Source organism: Electrophorus electricus, chromosome 8 (genome assembly GCF_041902795.1).
Source record: "Electrophorus electricus isolate QZ-2024a chromosome 8, ASM4190279v1, whole genome shotgun sequence".
Taxonomy (NCBI): Eukaryota; Metazoa; Chordata; class Actinopteri; order Gymnotiformes; family Gymnotidae; genus Electrophorus; species Electrophorus electricus.
The window spans coordinates 1,062,501-1,075,070 of NC_137504.1; the positions used below are offsets into that span (position 1 = coordinate 1,062,501).

Genomic DNA, 12,570 nt, shown 5'->3' on the forward strand with positions numbered 1-12,570 from the left:
TGCTCATGTGCGAAGTCAAGGTTTTAAGATGATAGTAAATGTAGATTTAGACGAATTGAGACTACTCTAGAAGTCACACCATCCTTCACTGAACAAAAATATCTGAATAGAATATTAATGACTTTTGGAGCTGACTGGTATACGTTTGACCACTGCACGGAAACTTCATCTTATGTAACGGGTATTTCTGAGATTCACTGGAGGGTCCAGACCTGTCGGTCCCCTTAGTCACGCAGCGCGCCAGGAGAAGCTTTGTACTTCACAGCAATCCCGAAATGTCTGCGCTGCCACGTTTAGATGCACTTTAAATGGACCGTGTAGCACGGGGTCAGTGAGAATGCTCCGCGCGCTAGCAGCCGTCAGCTGTTTTACTGTTTGCCTAGTTGACGCAGAGCCGGTTCGTCTCGTGTGATTTCCAGAGACCCGAGCGCCCTGTTTGGCGCATACGCGTACACACGTCGGGGTTTTCCACGGATGCGGGTGCTTTGTGCAAGCGCTTCACGAAATCTGAGAACTCACTCGCGTGCACTGTGCAGTGGCGTGCGGCAGGTGTTCGGATGTTCCCGGTCTTGGTGACATATCGCTGCCTTCGACAGCGGCTTCCCTCCAGATCTGACGATTAAGCGGCATCATACATGCGCACGCACAAGGTAGGTCCGTAGTAGCGCGTGCGTGCGAGGCGCGATACCCAATTTTGCTTGCAAGCTTAGAATTCTAGTCTGCCACTGACTTAGCGCGTGCCTGCTCCCGGTTTCTTTGGACACAGCATTGCGGTGTCGGTGTACTTTCACGAGGAACGGAAGTTTTCTCGGCCAGCTTGCTTAACGTACACGTTTCTGAATCGAACCGTACTGCAGATTCGGTTAGAGTGTGCAAAGTTTATTCAGAGGTGCTTTAGTCTTTCTCCTGATGTATATTTGTGTGTGTGTGTGTGTGTGTGTGTGGAGGGGGCGGGAGGGGGATGCAGGAGGTAGGTGTTGAAGGTGTAATTGTAGGATACACACTCATATCCCATTCCGGACGAAATCCTGCTGGAATACTGAGATCTCGTCAGACGTGGTTCATCACGCTCGCGCTGACGTGGGGGGACATTTACGGAGTTTTGAGTGCGTGTCTACTCGCGCAGGTTGGACCACTTGACTCAAACGTCACACGCTCTCAATCGCCGCCGCAGCGGGGAATGACACCGTGCTGAACCGGAGACATGGGACTCAGACAGTCTCGCGCAGCCCCCGTCAGCGAAGACGCGGAGGAGGGTAAGTGCTTCTTAAAACAGAATCTAAAACAACTTTTCACCGTAGAAGAGACTATACTAGTACGCAGCGTTCAAAATATTTCGCTGTAAGTGGAAATAAGTAGATTTTAGAGTTAAAAGCGCACAGTTAGAAGGAACCATTACAGATTCAGTCTGGTAAAACGTTTTCTTATCATTTATGAAAGAGGAGATCCTGGCTTGTTCTCTGAACCGCCATAACTGCATTAACATTAACCCTTAACCTCTAACTCTTAACCCTGTTTGAAAAGCTAACGGCACCAGATCAAATGCATTTTCTATTTGGTTTGTACATGTTTTTCTGTTCCACAAAGAATACACAATGCAGCTCTGTTTGACAAGACAAGGCAGTGCTGTTACAGCCATGAGTCCGAACCGATCTGTCTATAATGAAGAATGGTTGTTAAGATATTAACCATGTTCGTTATAAATGCTTTGATTTAAGGTTTTGATCCTGTTCTAATGACCGGATCCTCTTTAGATGCAATTCTGCAGGACTCACTCGGTTCCTGCTCTTGGAGGTGCGTGCGTGTTCGTGAGACTGTGCTTGTCTTGTCCAGTGGACAAGACAGCGGCTTGCTGCTGCTTTGTTGATCTGGAGCTTCTCACAGGCCGGTGCTTTAACCCAGAACGACCCAATCATGATTAAAATAGCTGTGAGTGAGGACTCCAGAGAAGTAGGACACACGCACAAGAGAAGCTTAATGGTCATACACAGCAAACACGCACACGGGGACACGAAAGCACACAGCAAACAAGACCAGAGAAAACCCGTGGGCCTACAAGTCATATGACTACTACACTGATGCAGCGCTCTCTCTGCTTAGTGCATTATGTTTGGCAGAAAATTGATAAAAGGGAGATCATAATATTCTAGGGAGGCGGAGTTGTGGGTGCAGGTGCTAGAGCAGGGGGCGGGGCAACGTTGTGCTCCTCCTCGGGAGACGTTTTTGGCAACGTTGGGAGATTGATTTTCATTTTTGTGTGTGTGTACAGGACTCAGGAAGCTTACTGGAGAGTCATGAATAATGCTGAGTTTTCACCAACAGGCAGGTTCACCTTTGTTATCTAAATTAAAAATAATCCAAAGAAAACAAATCTATTTAGTGTTTTGTATATATACTCCAGATAACAACGATTCCAATAAAAATGATAACTGATAAGAAATATAGTTTTCTACTGGCCTTTAAAGTGTGTGTTTGTGCGTGTGTGTGCGTGTGTGTGCATGTGTGTGCGTGTGTGTGCGTGCGTGTGTGTATGTGTATGTGTGTGTCTGGGTGTGGGTGTATGTATGTGCTTGTGTGTCTGTGTGTGTTTGCGTATGTGTGTGTCTTTGTGTGTGTGTAGGTGTGGATGTATGTATATGCTTGTGTGTGTGTGTGTGTGTGTGTGTGCCCATGTGTGTGTTTGCGTATGTGTGTGTCTTTGTGTGTGTTGGTGGGTGTGGATGTATGTATGTGCTTGTGTGTGTGTGTCCGTGTGTGTGTTTGCGTATGTGTGTGTCTGTGTCTGTGTGGGTGTGGGTGTATGTATGTGCTTGTGTGTGTGTGTGTGGGTGTGTGCACGTGTGTGTGTGCATGCGCACGCGCATGTGTGTGGGTATATGTATGTGCTTGTATGTGTGTGTGTGTGTGTGTGTGCCCTTGTGTGTGTGTTTGCATATGTGTGTGTCTGTGTGGGTGTGGATGTATGTATGTACTTGTGTGTGTCTGTGTGCACGTGTAAGGGTATATGTATGTGCTTGTGGGTGTGGGTATGTGTGTGTGAGTGTGTGTGTGTGTGTGTGTGTGTGTATCTCTCTCTGTGTAAGTGTGTGTGTGTATGTGTGTGTGTGTATCTCTCTGTGTATGTGTGTGTGTGCGTGTGTGTATCGGTGTGTGTGTGTGTGTGTGTGTGTGTGTGTGTGAGTGTGTGTGTATCTCTGTGTGTGTGTGTGTGTGTGAGTGTGTGTGTGTGTGTGTGTGTGTGTGTGTGTGTGTGAGTGTGTGTGTGTGTGTGCGTGTGTTTGTGTGAGAGAGACATAAGGAGGGAACTCTCACATGTGTTTATTGCCCAATATGTCTTTTAAAAATTAATGTAATCCAGTAAATCCTTGTCAGGTCAAAGTAGTTTTTATTCTGTACTGTTACTGTAGGAAAAAAGGAAGAAATCTAGTTTTTGTGAAGTGTTCGGACAAAATGCTTTAAATACTGTTGGGTGAGGGAGACGAGGCAGGACGTGAACACATCAGCCAACAGTTTTTATTTCACCTAAAGCTGTTGTGATTATAAGAGTCAGAGTTCAGTGGGCTGGCAGACAGAAAGCACAAATTACCACGACTATGAAGACCAGAACTAACGGAGAAATGGAAACCGGACCAACCTGCAGGCAGCAAGACAAAGGATGTACACACAGGTGAAGGATGGGGGACGAAACATGAGACAGGACAAGACAGAGACCCCATGACTGCAGCTCCATGGAAACCGTGTCACCGGGGGAGAAATCATGACATGACCCCTGCTGGGCACTCAGCTCCAGAAGCATGACATGGCAAACCTGGGCCTGGGCCCAGGATGGCATCAGCTGACCACAGCAACTGGGCCAGTGGCAGGAACTGGGACAGAACCTGGTACGGGAGCCAGGAACAGAACCTGGGACCTCTGGTGAACTAAGCGACCTCTGGGCAGCCTCCAGAGTGCCGGAACTGCAGTTGGCGGGGCAGATGTGCTGTCACTGAGGGCAGCAAGTCTGGATCGTCTGTGGACAGCAGAGGTAGAGAGGTAGAGCTGTCAATCAGCCCTAGTAGCCAATCAAAATGAGCCAGGAGCAGGAAACCAAGACAACTGGTCCCACTGCAGTGTCTGCACTTTCACTAGCTCCCCAGTAAATACACCATTAATCAAACATAAACAAATGTTGTGTGCCATCAATTGTTGCCTAACATTACAGTGAAGAGAAAACTCAGAGCACTTACCTAGACTCCAGCAGAGGACGTCTGGCAGAGGCGTCCCCGCAGAAGATCTCACCGAGCTGTGATGAGACCGTGTTCCTGCAGTGTGAAGGGATTGAGTCTTCCCAGTGAGACATCACTGCTACTGGCTAACTGTGTCACAAACTCAGCCGCTGCTCACAGACCGGATCTTACGTAGGTCAGGAACTCTGTGTTGGCAAGGGAAGCAAGGATGGGTGTGACACCGGACAGGACAGAGACAGGACAGATACAGGACACGAGACAGGACAGAGACAGGACACGAGACAGGACACGAGACAGGACATGAGCCAGGACAGAGACAGGACACGAGACAGGACAGAGACAGGACACGAGACAGGACACGAGACAGGACATGAGACAGGACAGCACAGAAACAAAGAAAGCCAGCAGTACCATGGGAATAACAAAGGGGGAAACTGACACAAACATGGAATGGTCTGTGATTTTGCCGTGTTTGGTTTTATACCAGTACTGGTACGTGTAAACCTTACTAAGATTTGGAGCCTATTTTGCTGGCCACAGGATGCAATTTGGACCATTTTTCCTGCCTACATTTCTGAAGGACATTTTTATAATTGCTATACCATTTACAAAATCTTACAATATACACTGCCTAGCCAAAAAAAAGGTCACACGCTCTAATATTTAGTTGGACCGCCTTTAGCTTTGATTACAGCACGCATTCACTGTGGCATCGTTTTCACAAGCTTCTGCAATGTCACAATATTTATTTTTTTCCAGAGTTGCATTAATTTTTCCCCAAGATCTTGTACAGATGGTGGGAGATTTGGACTACTGCACAAAATCTTTTCCAGCACATCCCAAAGATTCTCAATGGGGATCAGGTCTGGACTCTGTGGTGGCCAATCCATGTGTGAAAATGATGTCCCATGCTCCCTGAACCAATCTTTATGCTCCCTAGCAAATTGAAGCCGTTTTGGCCGGTTAGCCTCACTGACAAGTGGCTTTCTTAAGGCTACACAGCTGTTTAGTTCCAATCCCTTGAGTTCCCTTTGCATTGTGCATGTGGAAATGCTCTTACTTTCACTATTAAACATATCCCTGAGTTCTACTGTTGTTTTACTACAATTTGATTTCACCACACGTTTAAGTGATCGCCGATCACGATCATTCAAGATTTTTTTCTGTCCACATTCCTTTCCCAAAGATGATGTTTCTCCACTGTCCTTCCACTTTTTAATAATGTGTTGGACAGTTCTTAACCCAATTTTAGTAGTTTCAGCAATCTCCTTAGATGTTTTTTCTGCTTGATGCGTGCCAATAATTAGACCCTTCTGAAACAGATTAACATCTTTTCCACGACAACATGATGTGTCTTTCGACATGGTTGTTTAACAAATGAGAAGCTACTCACTGCATCAGTTAGGGTTAAAAAAAACTTGTTGCCAGCTGAAACATAATCACCATACAGTAATTATCCAATGGGAGGCTCTTACCTGTTTGCTTTGTTAAATCCAGATGGTGACCTTTTTTTTTTTTTGGCCAGGCAGTGTAGCTTTAATATCAAGTTAGCTGTAGCCAAAAACGTTAATTTTTCTAAGTCTTCTGTGAATACTGTTCCTGTGGTTTCAGAGCCACACCATATCATCAGCATTTGGAATTGTTTACGTCCGAGTTAGCTACATCATGTTTTTAACCAGTTTATGATACCATAAAAAAGACCTCTGAGGCCTTCACAAAGACTCTGTAAATGCTCACCATATTGTCAATAAAAGCCAGGACATTTATTCTGCATTCTCTTTCCTACATAACATATTTGTTTGGAGTAGCACTTAGGATTTTTAGCCCTCTTAAGTCTCTCTGTAATGGAAAGAATTCAACAATCAATCAATCAATATTTTAGGAGCTCCAGGTCCTCAGCACCATGTGAATGAAGAACAGCAGATCTCCAGGAGATGAGCACCGATGCTCTGCTCTCAGTGCTCACACTGTTATTGATTTTCAAAAACAAATGACTGTTTTTATCTCATTACATTACCAAATCTCTGGGAGGTCTAGTCATGACCTTTGAGTGGGGTCATGCTTTATATTCTTTCAGCCTTGCACACACCTGTGGATGCAGTTCCTGTCACCATGGCAACCAATGTTAGCATGTATATATTCGAGACCTCAAGCCCTGACGCTGCGCTGTGGTTGTCAGGTCACTGGATGGCTGAAAGCAGTCAAAAATAAAAAGTGGAGCGCGTTTTCTTTCCATGGTACACCACAGGCAGGGCGTCCGCAGAGACACGGGGCTAACACGATCCGTCAGGCAGGAACGCGCTGCACGGCACTCTGGGAGATTGATTGCTGACAAGGTGGCAGAAAGCCTCAGGGCTCTGCTGCGTTCCCTGAATGCTGAGCAAGGGCATGACCTTATTCTTGTGTTCCTTCACAGTGACCTTTGACCACTTCCAGATCCTGCGTGCAATTGGAAAGGGCAGTTTTGGAAAGGTAACAATTTTCTGTTATTCGCCACAAACCTGTTTAAATCCTTCTGTTAAAAGCAGAAACTAAAATGTGGACTGACCATTTAATTGAATGATGACTAAATATTAATAATAATAATTAAAAATGGCACATTTTTGCTTTTTTTTGTCTGTTACCACAAAATTGACTGGTCTTTAATAACAAAGATTTCAAAAGAAAATTTCTTTGATGTGGAGTATTGACTCTTCAGAAGGACTCACATTCTCTAAAACTGACTCATTACTCCACAAGGAGACAGAACCAATCACTGAGCCATTCACCATGTTAGACATTTTTCAGATTGTTCAAATCTGAGTTCAGGTGAGGAACGTAGGCTCTCGGAGGGTCAAGCAGACTTTCAGGCATGGAGTGACCCCGTGTGTGTGTGTGTGCGTGCGTGCATGCATGCGTGCATGTGTGATTGTTTAGGTGTGTATTGTACAGAAGAAGGATACTAAGAAGATGTATGCCATGAAGTACATGAACAAGCTGAAGTGTGTGCAGAGAAACGAAGTGCGCAATGTCTTCAAGGAGCTGCAGATCCTGCAGACGCTCGAGCACCCTTTCCTGGTCAACTTCTGGTGAGTCGCGCATATCCCGCACGTCCTGTGTTCTGCATGTGGGGGCACTGTGCAGTCACTTCATTCTCAGCACTCAGAAGAGAAATGGCAAAGCGTTGGTGAAGCGTTTATCTTTATCATATACATATGATCAATAATCTAAATGAAACATTACCAAGTGTTCATCCTAAAATAATTGCAGTAATTTGTACTCAGATTTAAGTGTACAGAGTGTAAACCAAACATAAAACAGACTAAAATCATCACCTCCCTTTTGCATGCCTTATTCAGTTGGTAACCCTAAATCCTAATCTTATCCTAACATAATATTAACCTCATCCTAACCTAATCCTAACCTCATTCTGACCTCATCCTTACAATCCTAACCTAGTCCTAATATCATCCTAGCCTACTCCTAACCTAGTCCTAATCTCATTCTAATATAATCCTACCCTCATCCTAACCTAATCCTAATCTAGTAGTAATCTCATCCTTACCTCATCCTAATTTAGTCCTAATCTCATCCTAACCTAGTCTTAACTTCATCCTAACCTAATCATAATTGAGCCCTAATTTAATCCTTACTTTAGCCTTAACCTGAATACATTGACAGTTCTCCTTGTTTTATCTGATGGATTTTACAGTCATGTTTAAAATGATGCACTATTCCCTTGGTGATTTAGACCTGAAGTGACCTTGATGCCCCTAAGATACTGAAAACCTCATCTTCTCATCTCATCTTCTCGTCTTATCTTCTGTTGCTTCATCTGCAAGCTAACAGGCCTTGATCTTATATTGGAAGCCTCACAGATAGCTTCCAATTCATTAGGAACAAGCGACAGAGCCATTAAACCCTCCTGTAGTGTTACAATCTCCGGTTCTTTCGGATAGCCTCTCCCAGGGCTAACTGGCTCTCCTCTTAGGGCGACTTTCGTATGTGAGCTCTAAGGCTAAATCACTCTGGCCAGATCGATGGCAGGCATTTAATTACTGTTCTAAAGACAAAAGCAGACAGTCTGGCAGCTGAGCTGAGATGAACGACTTCCTCGGACTAACACCTTTACACGTTGGCTCACGTTGATAAGAAATCCCCCCCGGAGTGTATGGAATATATTTGGCTTCGTTCCGCACTCTCAGCTCTGCGGTGATATGAAGTGCTTCGGATTGTCCAAGGAAACTGTGGAAGGTCGGGAATGTTGCAGGAGATTTCCAGCTGCAAACAAAGCCTCCTTCCCTCCTTCTCCCTCTCTCTGCCTCTGATAACATACTCTCATCCCCCCATTCCTGCTTACTACATGCTACCTCGCCTCCCCCACTGCAGTGCTCTTCAGCTGCTGGCTCAGGTGTTTGCCTGTGGTTGTCTCCACCTGGGCAGACAGCAGGAGTTAAATGTGTGTTTGGTGGAAAATGCAGCAGCAGAGTCTGTGTGTGTGTGTGTGTGTGTGTGTGTGTGTGTGTGTGTGTGTGTGTGTGTGTGTGTGTGTGGAGCCTGTTGATTCACAGCGCAGTGCAGTGTGTGTGTCTGGAGCTTGTTGAATCACAGCACAATTTGTGTGTAGCTTGTTGAGTCACAGCACAGTGTGTGTGTGTGGAGCTTGTTGAGTCACAGCTCAGTGTGTGCATGGAGTTTGTTGAGCTACAGCTCAATGTGTGTGTGTAGCTTGTTGAGTCACAGCTCAGTGTGTGTGTGGAGCTTGTTGAGTCACAGCTCAGTGTGTGTGTGGAGCTTGTTGAGTGACAGCGCAGTGTGTGTGTGGAGTTTGTTGAGTCACAGTGCAATGTGTGTGTGGAGCTTGTTGAGTCACAGCTCAGTGTGTGTGTGTGTGTGTGTGTGTGTGTGTGTGTGTAGCTTGTTGCGTCACAGCACAGTGTGTGTGTGGAGCTTGTTGAATCACAGCGCAGTGTGTGTGTCTGGAGCGTGTTTAGTGTGTGGTGCCACGTGCCGATCTTCATGAAGAACTCTTTTAGGTTAAAGGTTAGTTAGTTAGGTTAGTGTTGGGTAGGGTTAGGTTAGTAGTAGGGTTAGGGTTAGAGGTAGGGTTAAGGTTAGGGTTAGAGGTTAGGGTTAGGATTAGAGTTAGAGGTAGGGTTAAGGTTAGAGTTAGAGGTTAGGGTTAGGGTTAGAGGTAGGGTTGAGGTTAAGGTTAGGGTTAGGGTTAGAGGTTGGGGTTGGAGTTAGAGCTTAGGGTTAAGGTTAGGGTTAGAGGTAGGGTTAAGGTTAGGGTTAGGGTTAGAGGTAGGGTTAAGGTTAGGGTTAGGGTTAGAGGTAGGGTTAAGGTTAGGGTTAGACATTAGGGTTAGAGTTAGAGGTAGGGTTAAGGTTAGGGTTAGGGTTAGAGTTAGAGTTAGGGTTAGACATTAGGGTTAGAGGTTAGGGTTAGGATTAGAGTTAGAGGTAGGGTTAAGGTTAGAGTTAGAGGTTAGGGTTAGGGTTAGAGGTAGGGTTGAGGTTAAGGTTAGGGTTAGGGTTAGAGGTTGGGGTTAGAGTTAGAGCTTAGGGTTAAGGTTAGGGTTAGAGGTAGGGTTAAGGTTAGGGTTAGGGTTAGAGGTAGGGTTAAGGTTAGGGTTAGACATTAGGGTTAGAGTTAGAGGTAGGGTTAAGGTTAGGGTTAGGGTTAGAGTTAGAGTTAGGGTTAGACATTAGGGTTAGAGGTAGGGTTAGAGGTAGGGTTAAGGTTAAGGTTAAGGTTAGGGTTAGAGGTTAAGGTTAGGGTTAGAGTTAGAGGTAGCGTTAAGGTTAGAGTTAGAGGTAGGGTTAGCGGTTAACAGAGCTATGACTGCCTAACAGGGACGGCAGGTGTATCCACCCTGTAGAAAACAGGACCATGTTCATGTGATGTTCCAGCTTTAATCTCCAGCTTCAAAACATTATTCAGTAATTAATTTGAAACTCTCATTACTCATAACTAATATGAAACTAATATCAACAACAAGAGTAACAAGAATGAGAGGAATGAGAGCGTGAATCTACCAGCAGTTTGTGAGTGTGGAAGAGGTTATGAAGCGGTTATGAAGGGGTTAAGAAGGGGCTATGAAGGGGCTATGAAGGCGTTATGAATGGGTTAAGAAGGGCATAAGAAAGGGTTATGAAGGGGCTATGAAGGGGTTAAGAAGGGGCTATGAAGGCTTCGAGGTTGCAACCATGTATCCTGTTTTCAGGTCTGCCGTGACCAGACTGGATCTGCTGTTCTTCTCTACCTTGTCTCATCAAAGCCTTTGAAATTAGATTAATGGAAAAATTCCCTCTAGCTGTTCTTTTATGTAGCTCACCTTGATTTCAAAGGTTTGCTGTGATAAACTGGGGACACATTTTAAGACGCAGTGTTCTGAGCTCGTCATGTTCCTCTGACTCTCCACTGCAAAGGCGTGAAGCAGAAAGATGTCTGGGGTCGTTTCAGGTCTTTGGATGGAAACATGCACAACCAAAAACTGTACCACGTTCACAGCATAGTTTTCATTTAACTCCTTAACTATTCAAAGTAGCAGAACCAGTTCAGGATTACTAACAATGTTTGGAAAAAAAGCTTCGACGTAGTCGAAGTTTTCCTACCAGCAGACATAGTCGTGATTTCGCCCTTACTGTCCTTTAATATTAGTGTCAAAGTGTCACATCACGTCAGGTAGAACCCATACTTAGGCACTACAGTCTCCTCCAAGACATGCCCTCCACACACACACACACACACACACACACACACATTGTTGGCCAACACCTGTTTCCATTACTCACAACCCTATTTAACCCGATATTGAGTGTTTCACCAGCCACCCGAGTCCGGTTGCTGCTCCACCCGAGCTTCTTCGTTCCTCTAGCCACACGTCCGGTTGCGCTTCTCTGTTTCTTCAGGACTCTTCTTTTTTCCGTTTTTCCCCTCTCACTAGCTCTACATTTTAACAGAAATATCACACAGAGTTTTGTACTGTCATTTACCGCAGATACTGAAGGATATGCCTTAAGATGAATTACTAAACACTAACCCTGGAGCTGCTCATATTCATAACTACTAAATAATAGAAAAAAACAAATAACACCCTGCGACGCACACACCGTGTGGTTCAGCGCTCTCCCACCACGCACCTTCTCACAACTCCGAGGGAATTTCGCCCCCTGCAGGCGCAGCAATTGCTCAGCCTCAGTGGACTCCAGATGTTGCAGGTGTGCAGTGTGAGAGGCGCTGTACAACCCACTCTGAGCTCTTCCTGTTGTCTCCTGTATTCCACTTTGTTTCACTCTGTATCCACTGGTCCTCCATGTTTCAGTTTCTCTGTTCCATCTATCCTGATCTATTCCACTCTATCCTTCTCTATCCCACTCTATCCTTCTCTATCCCACTCTATCCTGCTGTAGGCCTACTTATTCTCCTTTACATTCCTCTCTTCCTTTGGCCAGTTCATCTGAGCTGGTTTTCAGTAGCATCTCCTGTCCAGCGTATGAGTGTAGGGTTAACTAGGTGTAGGTTAGTGACTAATAGTGTAGGGTTAACTAGGTGTAGGTTCGGGACTATGAGTGTAGGATTAGGGTGTAGGTTAGTGACTAATAGTGTAGGGTTAACTAGGTGTAGGTTAGGGACTATGAGTGTAGGATTAGGGTGTAGGTGAGTGACTAATAGTGTAGGGTTAACTAGGTGTAGGTTATGGACTATGAGTGTAGGATTAGGGTGTAGGTTAGTGACTAACAGTGTAGGGTTAACTAGGTGTAGGTTAGGGACTATGAGTGTAGGATTAGGGTGTAGGTTAGTGACTAATAGTGTAGGGTTAACTAGGTGTAGGTTAGGGCCTATGAGTGTAGGATTAGGGTGTAGGTTAGTGACTAATAGTGTAGGGTTAACTAGGTGTAGGTTATGGACTATGAGTGTAGGTTAAGGCTAGGGACCTCTATCCAAAACGCCCTTCCACTCAGTCAGTGTAATCTCGGGGGTAACTGAAGGGTCAGTGTAATCTCGGGGGTAACTGAAGGGTCAGTGTAATCTCGGGGATAACTGAAGGGTCAGTGTAATCTTGGGGGTAATTGAAAGGTCAGTGTAATCGCGGAAATGTTACAAAAATACTCTGAAGTGTTTCTCCCAACTTAATTTCTTTTCTTTTTTTTGTATAACTTTTTTCTGACTAAATGAAAATAACCTAACAAGGGTGGTTCTATGACAGGTGTGTGTGTTGGGGTGGGGGTGTTGGAGTGTGTGTGTTGGGATGTGTATGTTGGGGTGGGGGTGTCGTTGTTCAGACACACTAATGAAAAAAAAAAAAAAATCCAGAAATTTGCTAAGTTGCTGAGCTCATCTGTTCTGTTATCTCCACTC

General features: G+C 45.1%; 1 protein-coding gene across 3 annotated transcripts in view; it reads left to right on the top strand.

Annotated features, from left to right (window-relative positions):
• Positions 1 to 524: 524 nt before the first annotated feature.
• The window catches only part of stk32a (serine/threonine kinase 32A), a 45,504-nt gene continuing 33,458 nt past the window's right edge, over positions 525 to 12,570 (top strand). Inside the window, exons 1-4 of one of the 3 annotated variants that reach the window (XM_081719869.1) lie at positions 525 to 650; positions 948 to 1,256; positions 6,643 to 6,698; positions 7,143 to 7,294. In XM_081719869.1, coding sequence (XP_081575995.1) covers positions 1,205 to 1,256; positions 6,643 to 6,698; positions 7,143 to 7,294 — 260 coding nt within the window. In that variant the 5' untranslated portion in view covers positions 525 to 650; positions 948 to 1,204. The remainder of the gene's footprint in view (positions 651 to 947; positions 1,257 to 6,642; positions 6,699 to 7,142; positions 7,295 to 12,570) is intronic. The other 2 variants (XM_035527549.2, XM_035527550.2) reach the window with 2 other exon arrangements.